General features: G+C 39.3%; 1 protein-coding gene across 1 annotated transcript in view; it reads left to right on the top strand.

Moving 5' to 3' along the window:
* The window catches only part of LOC124159017 (rap guanine nucleotide exchange factor 4), a 444,712-nt gene that overhangs the window by 295,949 nt on the left and 129,983 nt on the right, over positions 1-18,780 (top strand). The window contains exon 4 of the mRNA XM_046534502.1: positions 4,221-4,373. Coding sequence (XP_046390458.1) covers positions 4,221-4,373 — 153 coding nt within the window. The remainder of the gene's footprint in view (positions 1-4,220; positions 4,374-18,780) is intronic.

Genomic DNA, 18,780 nt, shown 5'->3' with positions numbered 1-18,780 from the left:
AATCTCGATCATCAATACGCTGCCGGTATTTTTATGGAAAATGCTGTAAAAGCAAGGGTAATTACTCTGTCATCATTACGTGCTGTCACAAAATCGATCCGAAATGTTCCGTAAATTATCCTCCGAAATTATCCCCATAATGGATCTGTGCCATTAAATAAACGTCACAGCTTCCTTAAACCTGGGGGATGGACGTATCAAATTTTATCTAGACGCATCTTCGCCAACCCTCGTGCCACTGTTGGATGGTAACATCCCTTTAATCTCGCCGAAATAATCATTCTGGCTTCAGTAAAGAAAAGCACTTGCACCTGAATTGTCTTCCCTGTTGGTGCTGAATTTATAACCTTAAACGATAGCAATCTATAGGCAGACGTGAGGCTTTAAATTTATCTCCGAGGGGAAGGTATAAGTAAGTAGGCGAGTGTTTCGTAGCCGTGTCAAGTGTTTTTTTTTATTTCAGCCATTCTCTTTGCTAGAATTGCCACTTTCATCCATTCGGGAGGAAAGAGAGGAGGGATACTTTTATCCACCGTTACGCGAGCCCTGATTTGTCGATCAAGATTTTGCGCGAAAAGCTTTTCTCGTGGATACTGCGCCCGCACCACGACCTTCGAATGTTTCCGACAGAAGGTAGAGGTGTGAAAAATGCTGTTAGAGGTCGGAATACTGGAAAAAATGGAACCATTCTTGATTTGAACATTTGTTGTTAAGTGACGTCTTGTAGGATTTGAGAGAGCAATTTCTCATACTTGTAATGATTTGGCTGTGAAGATTTCTCGGGTTTCACACCGGATAAGGTCCTCCATATCTCCTTCTGACGTTTCAATGAGTAATTCAACCATTGTTCAATCTGCTCACCAATTTTTCAATGATTCAGAAATAATTGAATTCCGGTATCATTACTTTGTCATTGAAAATGTAGCTTCCTGAATTCCTGAGGGCAATGGGTAAGTTGCACATGGAAACGTCGGAAGGAGATATTGAGGGCCTTACTCGGTGTGAGATGCGAGAAATCTTCATTGCCATTGTTCGCCGGGAAAAAATAGACATTACACTGCGATGATCTGCTATTGTTCGTTGGCATGCTCTATGGGAAGCTGATATTACTATGATATATATGCCGGTGACTTGTCATCGTGTGTGCATCGTTGTGGCTCCGTGTGTGATGTTGAATCGAGTGAGTGATTCGATAATATAAAAAACAACAAGAATTGTTAGTTATTCAATTCTACCACTGACCCTTAACAAAAGTTATGGAATATGAAATACTCCCCAGGGTAAGCGGGAGTTGCGGAGGCCCTCGCCAGAAAAAAATTTAGGATAAATAGTGAGTTTAACGGATTTCTGAGGGATATTTTATTAATCCTCACACTATTCTATAAGTTATACTTATGCAATTAAGTAAAATAAGTAAAATGGATTTAACTTCAAAATTTCTATGAGCTCTGGGGGGGGGGGTTATCCCCCAAATACTCCCCCTCGCTGCGCCACTGCTACCATGCATTCACTGAGATTTAGTTCTTTACCAAGCCTTAACCTACGTTTCATTATATTATTTACCATTTTTGCTAATAAATGGTGGAATATTTCTCGAATTGGTCCTAGCTACAAAAATTCATATTATGCCACTTTAAGTGGTGGGGAATGAGGCTTCATGCTCACCCTCTGCCCACCTCTGTGTCCATCTTACTCACATTCTTATTGTTCCCGTAAGCTGTTGTCTCCGCTCGCAGGCGAAGGAAGATTTCTTTCCGCTTCTTTCTCCGGGCCGCGAAATCCGTTGTTTAGGGCTTCGGCTGAAGAGGCAGGCGTGCGTGGGACGATCAATACTGCGCGTAATTCGCCTCGACTGGCTATGCCGAATACTCGGGCACGAGGACGCAGGACACTGAGCGTGAGGGGAGGCCTTAATATGTATACGTGTTACTGCGGGGGGGTGGTATTTCTCAGGGCGTTGGGTATCGTAATATTGAGAACCTTGCCCTGGTTCGAAATTAACCCTTAGAAGACAGCATAAACATCGTCACTGGTCAAAATTCCTAAGACTGGTTTAACGCAGCTCTCGACTCTATTCTTCTATCAGCTAATATTTTCAAACCTATGTATTTCTTCTCTTTCATATGCTTCTTTACCTGTTCCATATATTTCATTGGAGGTCTTCCTCTTCCGTTCTTACCATCTACTTTTCCCTCTACGGTTTTCTTCATCAGACCATCATGTCTCAATATGTCGCCTATAAGATTGTTCCGTCATTTCAATAAGGTTTTCATGGGACTTTTCTTCTCTCCTACTATTCTCAGGACTTCCTCATCACTAACTCGGTCGATCCATTTGATTCTCATCATTCTTCTATAGCTCCACATTTTGCAAGCCACTACCCTAGATTTCTCCGCGGCTGTCTTTATCCATGCCTCACTTCCGTAGAGAATCACTCTCCAAATATAAGTCCTAATAAAATGTTTCCCATCTACTATATTTAAAATTCCCGCTGGTCGCCTTGTTTAATATTCACTCATTGCGCTTCTTTTGTCATGCATAATCACAAAAAGCGTTTTCACCCCTTCTTAGTGCTCTCCGAACCTGTTTGTGGACGATGCAAGGTTTATAATCACGATGAGGGCAGTGATTAACACGTTTAACCTATTCCAACTCTATTACTTCATGTTTATTCCACATGGGTAGGTATATTCGGGACCATCTGAGGTGCCTACTACCCAGGATCATTCCGGAGCATGAGCCTTTGAGGAAACTAAAACGTTTTCACGAGCGCATCTGTATCTGCATTATACATGAGAGGTCTCTTCGCTATAAACGTGGGTTAGTGTCCCTTATATTTTATTTTTTTACGATTCCCAATGCCATTACGGTAGAGGAATGTAAGCGTAGAATACTTTCATGTTTTACTAAATTGAATAATTTTAATTGATAAAAGGTTGAGCAAATAAAATTGGAAATTACTATCTACTCTGGCTTTTCCACTGAAGTAATGGTTCGAAGAAATGATGTTTGATCCTTTCCCGGTGAATTATGCGGGTAAACCTTTCTCGTGTAAAAAATAATCCATTTCTGCCGACATTTCAAGCTCCGACTAGAGGCTCAAACTCAGGGCTGCTACATATCGTTTACGTATTCAACGGCAAATTATTTTATCTCATTACATAACGCGACATTCAAAAGCCCCGAGAATGAGCCCCGAGTCCGAGCTCAAAACTTCCTCAGAAATGAAGTTTTAAAACCGTTGGGAATCCCGAGATAGTGTTTCCCCACTATATGGTAGCAAGCATTCTCGGTTGCCCCACCTGTTCCATTCTTTCGTCGTTTTGAGGTGTAGTCTGCCATCGAGTACTTACTTCGCCTTCAAAATGTCAGAAGAAATCAACCATGAATCCCGTGGGACCCCCAAAAACTCTTCCTACTTATATATCCACTGCTTGTTGGCTCGTTGTGGCGTTCTAGATTCGTGTATCTCCCCATCTTTTGGGTTTTCGCCGTGTTGGTTGTCCGAGGTTGACGCCAGATTTGCTCGGATTCCACAATGTCTGTTTATGTCTGTTACCATGAAGAGTGCATAATAATTATTACAGGTACCATTACATAACGTACAGTGTTGATGTTCAGGTTTACGTACTCTTTTACAGCGGGAGGGGAAACGTGGTGGCCCTGCGGATGGGGTGTTCGGCTAATAATCAAAGCTTACCGGGTTCAAATCTTGGATGAAGCCTTCGGACATCCCCAAACAAAAACCGTGGGAATGTGGAGTGGCCCAGGGAAAGGAACTTCCCCTCCTCTATCCTGAATGTGTCCTCATTCTGAGATGATCTCTACCTTTACCTATCTAGACTAACCTTTGTGTTGAATCAGTGAATAAGGAAGCCATGAATTAGTTTCCATCTCAGGTGGGTTGAAAAATGATATATGTATGCATATCATTCAGAAGATCCCCTGAGGATGAACAGCAAGTCGCTGCTCGAAACGTCGGGAAACATGGAAAACATTAACCTATGGAAACTCGAGAAACTTTTCGGCATATGTATACTTAGCTCTCTATTTATCAATAAAATGCCTATGATTTTTTGTAAATTTTATTATCCTTCCGAATGCTATGCTCTTACTGGGATTGTAAGCCTGTATTCTCTTTTGTGCGTGAGTATGTTTTTTGTTAGAGCCCATGTGTGCTTGGTCTGAATTCCAATACCTGTCTGTTTCTATTTCTCCAGGGGAGCTCGTGGGCCGTTCGCGGCACCCTGGGACCGGGAGCAACTTTCGGCGAGTCTGTCCTCCGGGACACGCCAAGGCAGTCGACGGTCGTCACGAGGAGCGCCGTGGAACTCCTCAGGGTCGAGCAGAGGGACTTCAGACTCATGTGGGAGGTAAGAGGAATTGTGTCTCGTGGAAAGGGATGGCCAATCTCATTTCGCCATCACTGTCTCTCCCTCTCTCTCTCTCTTTGTATACTTCTACCTCTCTCCCCTTTTATGAGGAATCCTTTTGGCTCCTGACCAAAGTGCGACGGGATGGGTGAAAGGGAATAACGCAAGCGTTTGTTGCTCCGTCTTTGAGAGATACAGGGAATGGATTTCTAATGATAATCTGGATTCTCTTTCCTTGTACAGAGATGGTGTTTGATGTGGTAATGGTGACGTGATGAATTAGGTATCAGCGTGTACGACACATCGAGTGGATTTCTTATGGTAATCAACACGTTGTGTCCTTGTACAGATAGTGTTTGACACGACGAAAAAGTTAATTCGATTCTTTTTATTTTGTTCTTTTCATTTAATTCTTTGATGAGTATTAATCCGGGACTGGTTTATCCTGTCGCATTGGACTAGAACTGCTATGCGACCGTATTTGTTTATTTATTTGAATCCGTTCACTACATTTATTTATTTATTTTCATCGCCCCGAAAACAGCTAATTTAAGGCCTTTTACATCGGGGGAAATAACATGAAACAACGACTACCACACACAACCATTTCCTGGGTAGGGGCAATTTACTCAGACGGGACTCGATCCCGCAACCTTCGGTTTGGCAGGCGAGGACTTAACCCCGCCGCCACCGACATGCATAGTTTTGAGTACTTATTCACATAAGTTTGTCAAAATCTGCCCAACAATTGTGAGTTACGTCTGTAAAATTCTTTTTACCATTATTTTCCCATTTCCACTTCATACCTGAAGTTTTTAAAACTTTTATCTCTATTTTACTTTAAATTATTTCAGATGCTTTAAACAGAGAATGAGATACCAAGTTCAGCTTTATATTTCAAGCAAGTTCTTTGGGCTACTCCAAAAATCTAGGAGGTCATTACGATGGTTCATTACAATGATGGATGGATGTCAGTATAATTTCCAAGATGTTATGTAGGAACCGAGGTAAATTATGTATGTATGCTCTTTACATGAATCCGTTTGTTCTGCTGTGATTGTAGCATATTATGTTATCTTTATTATTCTTCTGTGACTGCAGTATATTATGTTAATATCTTTACATGAATCCGTATTTTATACTGTGACTGTATATTATGTTAGCAACCTAATATATGCAGATATGCTCTTCTATTTTATCTCAAGATAGGCACTGTTTTTTTTTTCGAGGTAATATTTCCGAATCTCACATGTTGGCCAGGTGTTCGATGATAATTCTTCAAATTTCTTTTTACACTCTAGTTGTTCATCTAGCTCATCTTATCTTCATCTATCATCAACTCTCCTTATTCTCTACGATGTTCTTGATCCATGTAAATATTATACTTCGATTGGTCTTCATAATTCTAATGATGTTTCACATTGGTGACATCAGATTAAAAAATCTTGCCATTATTCGCCAAAGCTTCGTTTTATCCCTTCCTTTTTTCTCATTGTGTATTTTTGGAGGATGAAATTTCTGGGAAAACGCAGGTGTCACTTGGAACTCTCCACTATCCCATGCCTAAAATACGCGAATTAATTACACGCCTCGTAGGGTTTCGTGCGCAAGGTTCAGTCTGCCCGTAGCATTTTCGCTTCAGTTCGATGACCGCATCGGGCTACTTGCTTATAGTGCATTTTTAAAGCCAAATTTGCTATTTTCCTTGCATCGCATCACCATATTATAAGGTAAACTTAAGTGTAACATTTTTATTTGTGTTCACGGAAGAGTTTTTTTTGCCATTTTTTGAGAAATTGACTAGCCAATAGTGATCCTTCAGTGGCTGATGGTAACTGATACGAGGGCCTTTTTTATTGGTTCATCTCTCATCACGCTGCATAATATCAAATCAACTATTTCTGTCTTTCCCTATTTTAGTAGCCTTATTTACTCTTTTGTTCTTCTGCTGCTATCATAGAGTGAACGTATTTATTTCATGCAACTAATCGAGGGCCATGAGTTAAGGCATTTTCCAACGTATTTTATGACAAATATCATTTTTCTTCTTCATTGTCCGACTCTTTTCAAAAGGGTTTAAGTAGAGGTGGATTCATATTTTCCAAAGTTTGAATCTTGGCTTTCTTTTTTCCTCATTCAATATCTTCATCCTTTTCTTCTTGGTTTTTGGAATAGGAATGGATAAGGAGTGGTCCAGGTCTGTCGATAATATTCGGATTTTTAACATAAGTGATTATTATTCATTGTAATCAATAGTTTTTGTTGGTAATCCCATGGCAATGTTTTGAATGTATTGAGACATGTTACTGGATTTTCAAATATCAGTTAAAAGAAACTGCTATTGAATCACAAAAATAATGTTTTTATATAATTGTTACCTTGCACCATTAAATTTTCAATGCATTATTAATTGCGTTACGAAATAATAATAGCTATAGTTATAAACCATCCGTGAGGTATTGGCATGGAAAAAACTTGAATTGAAAATAATTTTGATCAGAGTACTGGGCCTAGTAAAGCCTTTGCCAACAAATTTTTGGATGAATTGTTGCATGAACTGTTTCTCTTCTCGGTATTAAAAAATACTAGCCGATTCACGCGCTGTTATTTACAAAATTTATGACTCGTTGGACGTGGTATTTCAGTCATATTGTTATTGACACCATTAAGTCCCTGAGGCAAATGAATGGGTACTCCATCTAGTATGTTATAGCTTCCCAGAACAACGCGTGGAGCCCCATTTTGCAGATGAACCCCGCCGCATTGCGGGAAATCGCACCTCAGAAACAGCGCAATAGTGTTAGTAATGCAAGAGTATCCACAATGGACGGAGTGAGGCTAGGCCTCTGCGGAATTTCGTATACGAAATTAAGAAATTGTTGGTACGTAATTGGTGAGCCACATACACGTGCTCTGAGAGACAGAAAATTTATTTGCTTATTGCGGAAAAATTAGCTGAATCGTTCTTAACTTCAAGGGATTATTATTTAGATAGAATTGATCCTTGATTTAGATGGATCTTTGAGGCCAGAAAAATTATTTTTTAGCAAGCGACAGTTAATCTAACAGTGTAAATCATAATGCGGCTCGAAGTAACATTTCATAAATCTCTATTTCATTAGAATATATGATAAAAATCATCCGAAGAAAAAGTAATTGCTTAAGGTTGCACGTAGACAAGAAAAAGTTTTCTTTTTATGTTCGAGTGTGCCAATTTTTCTGCACCACGTAAAGGATTATGATTTACGTTCTACTTCTTTTTAGCTTCAGGTATTTCCAAAATGACACGTTCATGCATCCCGTCGCAGTTTTGCAGGTGTTGTCATTGTTATTTTTTGTTAGTAGGTTTTCCTTGTAGGGTATTTTTTTTTGTTTGAGCCTCCGTTTAGCAGTAGTATATGAAAAACAAATTAAGTAATTCTCAAAGTATTATGAGGTATGTATGTTCAAACTCGCAAAATCCGAGAATCTAGACTATAAACATTAATTTAAAATTGATGGAAAAAATTCATTGTCGTTCCATTGAGAAAGAGGATAGGCAACATAATAATTAGGTAACGTTACGTGCGCACGTGGGTATGCCAGTGTACGGTGAAAAGGATCGTCGTGATCCTACTTTATTCCCACCTACATATTCGCTCAATCTCATTAAGGCGTGATTTTCTGCGCACTATTCACTTCCGACAAGGAATCACTTCAAAAGAAATCTAAATTTTAAACGGAGCCTTACCCGAGAAGAAAACCGCAGGAAGTTACTCTGAAAATATCCTTCCAGGAAACTAGAGGCAGATGTATCAAATCAGAATCGACAAAAAAGAAACATGTAGCGTGGTATGCTTCTATGCATGAGGGAAACACTGGAGATTTCACAAACCTATTGCAAAGCACAACGTCCCTGTGAGGCTTATATGCTGCAAAAGGATAGTGTATCTTCCCAGACCTATGGGCAGGCTTCCTCGTCCGGATAATGAAAGAATCTTTGACTTAGACTGTTTGAGGGAGGAGACTTATATGGACCAGCTATGGAAATCCATTTTCTAGTAAATTCGAAAAAAAATTAAATGCTTCTGGGATGGCCTACAGGAGCGGCAAGTCAAGGTTTTCGAGGTATTCTGGAAGAGCGAAAAAAGCAGGATCATATCAATCCAGTAAGATGATTTTCTATTGCAAAAGAAAAAATATGTAAGCAGCCTTTTAGGTCGGAGAAATGCAAAGCACTGCAAGCTTGCAGAGTTACTATAAGTAAGTAGACCCATATCAACAGTCCAATGTAAGTCAAAGATTCTTTTGTTATCCGTACGAGGAAGCTTGCCTATGGGTCTGGGGAGACAACCTATCCTTTTGCAGCACATAAGCTTCACTGGGACGTCGTCCTTTGCAATAGGATTGTGAAATCTCTAGTGGTTCCCCATATCCCCAATGCATAGAAGCATAGCATGCTATAGGTTTCCCTTTTGTCGATTCTTATTTGATACACCTGCCTCCAGTTTCCTGAAAGGATATCCTTGGGTAGGGATCCATTTTTTTACTGTTTTTACTTACTTATCTACCCTAAATATATAAGGGTAATAGGGCTGACTCTTCAAAAAGTTCACTTTGAGTTTGTCTTTGGATCACACGTATTCTGTTACGGCGGGTGCATATATATCTACATCTACATCTACATAATACCCCGCAAGCCGCCTAAAAGGCGTGTGGCAGGAGGTGTTAGGACACCAGCCGTTTACAGCTAAAAAAAAATGAAGTACTCTGACGAGGCTGGTACTAGCGTTTATTAAAGTCCTTTATGGTTCGGGGGAAAAACGAATTCCCATATCTATCCGGCAAAACATCTCTCTTAATTTATCGCTTCTATCGGACCTGGAAATATAGTGTGGCTCTAATATTATGTTCTCTGTGTCGCTCTTAAAGATATCCATTCTCAATTGTTCAAGCAATCTAAGCCTAGCGCGCAGCCTCCGAGTCTCCAATGGCTCCCAGCCTAATTCGCTTAACATCTGGGTAACACTGTCTGTACGCCCGTAGCAATTTTTGACGAAACGCGCAGCCTTCCTTTGTATTTTATTCAGTTCGCGGATTAAGTCTTTCTGCACCGGATCCCATACGCTCGCAGCATATTCAAGGTGCGGTCGGACGAGAGCGAAATAGCACCTAAATATATGGATCTACTTACTTGGCAGAGCTTGCAGCGCTTACCTTACGCTAGAGAAGACCTTCTGAACAAATAAAATACTAGCATAGACACATTTTTTTCCAAAAGAATGTGCAAAATAGTTTATACCCACTTTTTAGCACAGACATTTCCATTATTCAAGCAGAATCTATACTAATCATCTCCAAGCATTATTTTTGGGGAAGGAAAGTAATTGACTCCTTATAAATACACTATTTTTAATGAAATTGTTCCAATAGATTCCTCCATCAATGACCTGGGTGTTACTTTCGACTCCAAACTAACTTTTCTTCCGCACCTCAACAAAATGAAATCCAAGGCCATGTCAGTCATGGGAGTTCTTTATCGACTCACTACTGTTACCGATCCAATCGCCATAAGAGCTATTTTCACCGGTTGCGTTCTCCCAATCCTGGAGTACTGCTCCGTTAATTACTCCAACGCCCTCCCATCCAACCTTAAAATTCTTTAACGCCCAGTTAATTTCTTTATTTCAGTAGTACGACACCGTGTTCCTCACCTCCGTAATTATTCTCGCTCTGAAGTATGTCTGCCCTTTCATTGGTCCCACTATCCTCCCGTAGGAATTTTCATGATATTTCCTTCATTTACAATGCCTTAAATGGCAAGTTCCGATCCTCAGAAATACTGCCTTTCTTTTCACTCCACATTCCCACCCGCTCCTTCCGTAATAACCGCCTACTACACCAACCTAAATTCCGTCTTTCTCTCTCTCAGAGATCACTTTTTTACAGACTCCCTACCTCTTTCAATACCATTTCGACTACTCAACCTTCCCTTGGATCTTTCAATGCCCATCAGATCATTCGAGAGGCAGCTGCGAAAAGCCATCTTCTGAATCTCTTTTTTTCTTTTTTATATCCTTTTCATAGTTTATATTTGTTAAAGCTGCAGATTTTAATTTTTCTGTTCAATGTAAAGGTCGCTTTGGCTGTTTTTGAATGATTTAATAAATAAATAAATAAATAATTGGAAAAGGTGAAGAAACGTCGAAGCTAGTGTACTGGATTCTCTACAACTCGTGGCAAATGGTTCAAAATTCGCATTTTTCTAATCAATTTCGCTCAGCCTCGTTGGAACGCTGTATTTCTCTGCACAAAAATGCAGATCTCTGAAGAAAATTTGTACACCATCATGGGAGAGATTACATTGAAAATTTAGTAGCATTTTTTTGCGATCTTTGGTTATTGAAAGATCTCTGTGTGGCATATCACCTACTTGTTTTATCTGCAACAATATCTCATCAAAACGTAACCGTCATTAAGAGACTAAACAATTTCCCTTCGGATAGTGTTGACTATGCAGCCATACATTTGCTTTTCCTATGCGGGAGCCGGATATTCAAATGAAGGAAAGTGGTACGACATCCACGTCGTATTTTCTACCTGTGCTATTTAAGTTCGGGTCGTGCACACGGGTCGGGATGAACCTCCCACTCGCTGCTTGCTCTATGCAAATCCGTTTTCCAATCTAAGCCCCGTGGTTATTTACAGCTTTTAAATCTTCGCCAAGTGGAGGCCTAGTGAAAACAAAATCGAAGGAGTGAGCGCGGGAGGCTGTGTATCGAAGATCACTCGCACCGTAAACAACCCGGGGCTTGTTTGCCGTGCGAGCGATCGCGGTTTCGATAGGTGCAAGAGCTGAGCTCACCTATCGAAGAATCCGGGGCGTGTGGAGCTAACGCACACTTGGATCGCATCCCTTTTCCTTTGTGCCACTTTCCTCATGCAGGTGACTGAGTTGAGATGGGATTTTTACTGTAGAGCGTGTGAAAATTTTACTGTAGAATATAAATAAATGAATTTTCCACGGGTGTATGGCATTATAAGTGCTATTAAGAGGCCTTAATATTGAATCCCTTTGTGGGCTGTGCATTTTTTCCAAATTTTATAAATTTTTAGTAATCTCGAAAATGAAAAGGAGACTTCGTTGCTTTCCACAGATTTATTTCGTCCGTACGACATATTTCGAACCATAGAGGTCATTATCAAGTACAAAAATTTCGAATTTTAAGCAGACATATATACTCTTTGAAGGGAAAGTTGAGGCTAATACAATTGAACGAATTTTAGTAATCTTACTACAGTTCATAGAAAGTTGAAATAAAAACTGCCATATCTGTAACTCTGCCATCTCGTGTATTTTTTAATGCACTAACTCGTCTAAAGAACAATTCTAGGTACATATTCAACTGTAATATTACGGCTGAAATATGAAAGATGGTCAAATTCAAACAGGCGGAGTATTACGTTGCCCGCAGTTCTACAAAGTTTCGTTAGAAAGTAATATTACGTCATTTGCACTCGAAGTGTTAACAGTTGAAAGAAACAAATTCCCCTAGACCGTATTTTTTACTGAGCGAAAAAAGAGGCAGGAAGGGGAAAGATATAGGGGTGGGAGGTTTTGGAAGTTATAATGGATGTCAATGGGATAAAATATACCAATAACTACTGAAAGCTCAATTACACGCACTAACGTGTAAGCTCACTTACTCACCCAGCAAATTGTTCAAGGGGTAAAATTGCTGGGTGAGTTAGGTAGGTAGGCCTCAATCAAACAATCACTGAAGGAAAAAAATTCCACGTGGGATACACGCACGTACACACACGTGTTTACGAAGGTTTAAATTGATAACTACTGTTACGGTTTCCATAAGTCTGGTACATTCCAAATTTTCCCTAAAATTGAGACTCTTACTCTGCACCGAGAAAGATTGAAACTTTTAAATGTACTCCTTACTTATAAATTAGATTAATTTATTAGCTATTTCATAGCTTAAAAAATTTAATTGAAAATTTTCCCGAGCACTTCGACCAAATGTTTAGTTAAAATAATGTCTGAGCGATAAAAACTCCAGCTCTGCTATGCTTACCTTATTGGTTACGCCAGGATTATTTTATCTATTATACCTTTTACCTGAAACCATATTTTTCCCTTAATTACTTTCACCATCTCCAAATCATTAACATCATCTTCATAATAACCCAATAGTTTTTTGTTAAATAAGTTTATATACAAATACGCTGTGCTACAAATATCTTCACATGTATGCTATTCGTCCATATTTTATATTGCATGTAGAGCTTAATTAATAATTACTCAAGTCTTGAAACAATTAGTTAAACCTCTTGTAATAGCATTGAATCGGTAGGTATACAGTTATGCTACTATTTTTCTGCAAATGGTTACTTTAGTCTCACAATGTCTCTCTTCATGTTTTGGAATATTAATTGGTGGCTCACTCCCATTGTTTCCAATCGCTTTTAACGACTGGTTACGGGGTTTTCATTCCCGCATGCTTAGTAATTTAGGTTTTCGTTTAATATCCATAATTTATTATAAACTTTGCATTCATATTGTACTTCGTCAATTGTTATTTGTGATGTAAATTACTGATAGGAAAAGTCTATTTTATGCTTGAGCAATAGCTTGTTTTAGTGTCTTCATTCATCTTGCTCTTCCTTAATGTATGCGTTTGTCTCAGTTAATTTCATGCTACGCGGAGCAGACAAATGAAAATGGAAATGGGGTTTTGAGAGGATAAATGGGAGAGCTAAAGGTATCGAAGCGATACCTTGAGATGTGAGTGCGGAGACGGGTGGATGAGGATCGATGAGCGGTATGAAATGAACGTTCATGAAGGAGTACTTGGTTTAGCTAATGAAGTGATGCAAGGAGCCCATGAGCTTATAAGCAAGCGACAAGTGCTTGGGAGCACTCTTAAAGGGAAAGATTAGGCTAGGTTAAAATGGTTATTTGCGTGGGTTGTCGGTGGCTTCAGAGAGGTTGGAGTTGTACCGGTATGATGCAGGAAATTGCGAAATTAAGTAGGTGCCTGCGGTTGCAGGAGATCAATGAGAAGTGACTCTATCTCCATTCTCGTTCATCTTAAACGTTTTACTATCTCTTGCGGTAGGTATATTGCTTTCTCATTTTTGCACTTCAACTCGCCTACTCCATCATCTCTGTCATTCTTCTTTTAATACTTACCTGATTCAATTCCCCTCTCACCAGTTCTCTGTTTCTATAAACCTAAATCGGACCCTCCTTAAGCGGATCCCGGGGGAGTACTCATCTATTTCGTTCGGCTGGTCTTTTTTTTGAAGTATTACTTTTTCTAAACTATTATATTAAAATTTTCAGGTTATATTGAGTATACCTTCGTTAAAAACCTGAATGTATTGTATGAAAATTTTACCTCAGTACTTCTGTGGTAACATTTTTTATATTTGAGATACAATTGAGTGTTTTTTGAATCTACTTGAAGCTATGTATTCCAAAATTTTAAATATAACAGCGTTAGTTTTAATGAGTAATTCACCACGGAAAAACCTTAAATTAGCCTTAGAGTAAAGGGTATGGTAAAAGCTGTGAAAGTAACGTAATTCTATTTGAAAATCACAAAATGGCTGAAAGCAGTGAACATTGAGGTCTCTCGTTAGAACATCCAGGAGAGAATTAATCGAATCAACTGAAACTCAGTGTAAAATGATTGAAATACTTGTTAGTAATTTTACTGTACCGGATTATTACAGGTGCCATAGTCACGCCAAGCGTGAGTGAAATGCAAGGCGTCTCGCCTTAACTTCTGTCGGCGAGTCATCGTTATATGCAGTGAGTGCTGAGATTGTTATTCTTCTGTTTTCACTCCCACTCGAACCTTGTCTTTCATCATTAATTTGTTCGCCATTAATAATTCCTTGAATTGACGTCTAGCGATACTTCGACCGAACAGTCAATCCACGGCCTCTCCTCATTTGTTCTTACCTTCTCTCGGGTGGAATTAATCACCATGCACCCATGAGATTAATGCACCCCTGAGTGAACTTAATGATTTTTCCCTTTTGCGCCAGTCATTCCATTTCCCTCTCCGCCCACGCTTTGAGGAAATTCCATCAGTCACTCGCATCAATCCTTTTACATTTTCTTCCACCGACTCCCGGTTGCATCACATTTCCCGTCCAACCTAATCTCATCCGTCTTGTCTCTGCCACTATCTTACATCCGTCGTATACTCAAGGCAAAGCTAACAAACGTCACACACTTTTCCAGTGTTTCCTCTTGACTCCATCGGACCGTCTGATCTAGTAGAACAACAACAGAAACAATCCCGGTTTGCTCTTCCGCCGAAGCATTGCAATAAATTCTTGAGCCGCGGACCGTAGACAAAGTTCGATATAAGGTTTGCTCACTCGACGCCAAGTTTGCCAGGCTTACGTACCTACTCGATGGAGTGATGTTGGAGTTAGTTAAATATTTTACGAGTTGTAATTTCGGAAGTTGCCGTTGGGAAAACATTACAGGCTGAATTCAGGAGGAAATCGTTCACCTTCTCGTCCTTGGAGGGAAGAAATGTTTCCCTCCGAAGAATTCACCTATCAGCTGAGTCATTTTGAGTGCAATAACCAGGTACTTAAATCCTATTGGTTCATCCCCTTCCGGTTGTGACAATTTTGGATAATTTTTAGCGTGACTGAGGTATGTCAATTCCACGGAAGTTATGACGAGAATGAATCAGTGTTTAAAAAGAAAGGCTCTCATTGTCAGACTTTTATTCATTTATTTATTTATTTGAAATAAACCCAAAAATAGTACATGAGACCTTTTGCATTGGATTTTTAAACAAATGGTTAAATAATAAAGTATAACAAGAAACAACGACAAAAAAAACATGATTAAATTTCTGGGTCACAGCGCATAGATGTGAAGCGCTTTGCTCATGGGACCAACGCTTTTACTTCCAGTTTAGATGAATTTTTTCTCTTAACAGCCTTGAATTCCTACTTGGCATTTTAAAGATTCCACCTCATTGATTAATTATGTAGCGCACGCCTTGGGTTAACTACTCTGTTTTAAGGAAAGCGTTTTCAGCGCACATTTTGGTTTGTTTTAAAAACCATACTCATCTCTTTTATGATTTTCGGAAGCCCATTTGCCCCAGACTATAGTAAAAATCCAAAGGGACTGCATAGAGGAGGCCCAATTCTATCCCATAAAAGCTTATTTCTGTTGCTATTTCGGTCTCATTGTAATGTTTTCAAAAATATCCGCGGTGCGGTGATGACTGCAATGCGATCCACTTTTTTCCAATATTTTCCAATATAATGTTTGTCATTGCAAGAAATGGCATTGAAAAGTTATGAATTCAATAGATCAGATCATAATATGCATAAATTTCGTTTAATACCCCTAATTATACCTCATTTCCCCGTGAAACTCGGGTCAATCGTTAGCGACACTTGTGGCGACTTTAGTAAACCCATTTAAACGCACGGTGGATGACAACACATTTAGAGACCAAATTGTGGAACCTCTTTGAAAATATTCGAATGTGCTGTTTCTATTTGCGATTTTCAGCATGGTAATTCACTTAAATATTAGTTTCCGTAAAGTTCGTTAAGTCCTAGCATGCCATACCAAAGGTCTCGCCTTCGAGTCCCGCCTGGGTAGATTGCCCTTATTGAGGGCATGGATGTTAGTGTATGTTCAGTTGTTAACTTCTTGGAAAACCCCGAAGTAAAGGCCTTTGTAGTGCTTTTTCGGCGGTATGAAAATAAATAAATAAATAAATTTAATCTCAATTTTCAAGATAGTCTTATGCCAGCATTCCAAAGTCTCGTTCAAACTTTGCCATCCCGTTTGGGTCACCTTCTCACCGCATGAGAATTTTTATTGAACGCAATATATTTCTACGTATTACATAATTGATATTTGAAATAAACCCTTTCAGCTACCAGTCTTTTATGTGGTATGGAGGTGGGTTACAAACACGGATCATGGAAATTAGTGCTAGCACACAAGCCAGAAATAAGTAAGGGCCCAGGGGAAGTCCACATTAGGTCAACGCACCATTCCTATGAAAAATATAGATAATCAAAATATATAACGTAGATGATTAGAAAAACTCTGCAATTTTTGATATTTCAGAGTTTTTCATCATGTCAATTTCGTCGCTCTATCAGCCACGGTCTATAAATTGAAATTATTTTTCGAGTCACACAGTCTTAAGCGATGCTCAAGCTAAATATTGTGCTAATCAAATCTCCACTAAAAGTGAACCATGGAAGCTTACTAACCCTTTGCTATTGTGGTGTTTTCACACAGAATGCCAGGTAGGGATGAAATAATTTCAAGAAAAATGATTTACCTGGCAAGGGTTGTCGTTTTTAAGTTTTGAGTCCTTGAAATGAAATTTTGAGTCAATGAAAACTATTAAATTTGTTTCACCTTTTTAATATATTATTTTATTCAATCCTTACACCGATAAGTTGATAACGAAACTAGCTCATGTCGAGCACATCACCGCTTCTCAACTAATCCTTAGCCAAGCGCATGGGTCATGCGCAGTTCGTTGTCGTTTACATACGCAGTAAATTTACTAGAACTCTAATGATTTCGACAAGTCACGAAACTCGGGTGCGGCGAATTTCGACTTCTCTTGATCTTAACTTGCGAGAGAATGGATGAATTGGAAAGATGAAAAAGAAAGAATTTTTGCCGTTGCTTACCTGTCCTCTTCATCTATGTGATTCTTGTCGGATTATTTTTCACCAAAAACAATTCGTGCCGTCAATTCCAATGTGTCAAACTTACAATTTCCAATTTATTGTTATTGATATACTATAGTAAAAAATTATACAGTCACTGTCTTATATTACTTAAGGTTTCACGTCAATAGTGTCATACTTATCACAACTATTAGGAAAACCGTAATCTGGACAATCACCTTTCGCTTTAATGAATTGCAATTTCGGGTTCAAAGGAACGACCCTATTGCTTGATTCAAATTCAGTACCATGCTGACCCAGTTCCGCTCGGAATTTTTTGGACACAAAGAAGATTTTTTGTAATGCTGGGTCAGTTGTAGCGTAGGTCAGTCTCATTGTTTATTCAACAGTTTTTTTTCTTGAGTCTCGGTGTCTTTACTTTTTCAACTTGGTTTCTTCTCTTCTCGCGTCCACCAGTTGAAGGAATTCCGGTCATTCCCGTGGACCGTGTATGCTCAAGCGTGTGTGTTACCCCCATCAAAAGTTTCCATCGCTCTCCCTACTTTCGGGGCACGGTCGATTCAATGCATTAAAGATCAAGGGCGCCACTGAATGTCGTTGCCTAGCAGTCAGCAGCCTCTCCTCTCATTCCTGGGCGAGGCGCTGGAAATAGGACGGGCGCAGCGGTGTGGCTGTAGCCGAGCGAAAAACCAACTTGCTCTTCCGCTAACTTCTTTGCTCAATCGCTCGCCACGAACAGATCGAAGAGAGCTGGCCTCTTCGGCGTGCGAATACGAATTCCCAAATCAAGAGAACCTAAGGCAGAGGCGGATAAGGATACTTCTTTGGAATAGGTACTTCATATGCAATGACTATCTGGCACGAAAAAAAATCCGTTTGTATTGTAGTGTTTGGAATAACACGGGCGTGGGCTGACCTTTTCCGTCAGTATTTCCGCAAACTGTTTGGCATCTAGCATATTAATTGCTCCTTAAACAATTTAAACATTTAAATATCATGGATACAAAGCTAAGTTTGGAGCTTTAGGTGACCCCGAGCCAATTGCCTGTTGGAGAGATCACTTTCAATGTAGAATTATAATATGGTGTATATTGTTGCTCACAAAAATGTTTCCGGAAATTTAGATACATATGTAATATACGATAAAAACGCACTAAAGAAAAATCAATGGAGCTTCAATCAAATAAACAAAATTTAAAAAAGGAATATGACATGAAATACACTACACCTTTGTTCTTACGACATGTCTTTCAGTTGCTACCAAGGTTTATCCAATTCCTTTCTCACTTATGTATTCACACGATAGTTTGCAATCGGGTGACATCATTTGTTATTTCTAGTCGGAAATTGGTACCGGTACCGCCGACATCATTATGCACGCATTCATGTGAAAGAAATGGTGTACAATTTATATCCATGGCTCTCCTACCCCAAGTCGTTTTTTGCCTACGCTAGGTTGAGTACGATAACATTCTGAGCTATTACAATGTGATTCAGAAGGCATCTGAAATACTTCAGCAGGTGGTAGGGGAGGCGATTATAAGCATTTTGTGGTCGTTACTCCGTAGTTACAAGTCCATTGCAACGCAAACATTTTGTGTAATGCACTTTAAAGTCATCGTGAAAATGGTTTTTCTTGGGTATCCAGCATTTTCGACATTTTATTTAATACTCTAGATTTTTATGGACGAGAATCAGCGATATG

The sequence above is a fragment of the Ischnura elegans genome, chromosome 5 (genome assembly GCF_921293095.1).
Source record: "Ischnura elegans chromosome 5, ioIscEleg1.1, whole genome shotgun sequence".
Taxonomy (NCBI): Eukaryota; Metazoa; Arthropoda; class Insecta; order Odonata; family Coenagrionidae; genus Ischnura; species Ischnura elegans.
Note: the sequence above shows the minus strand (reverse complement) of the source record. Positions and strands in the feature narration are given on the sequence as shown.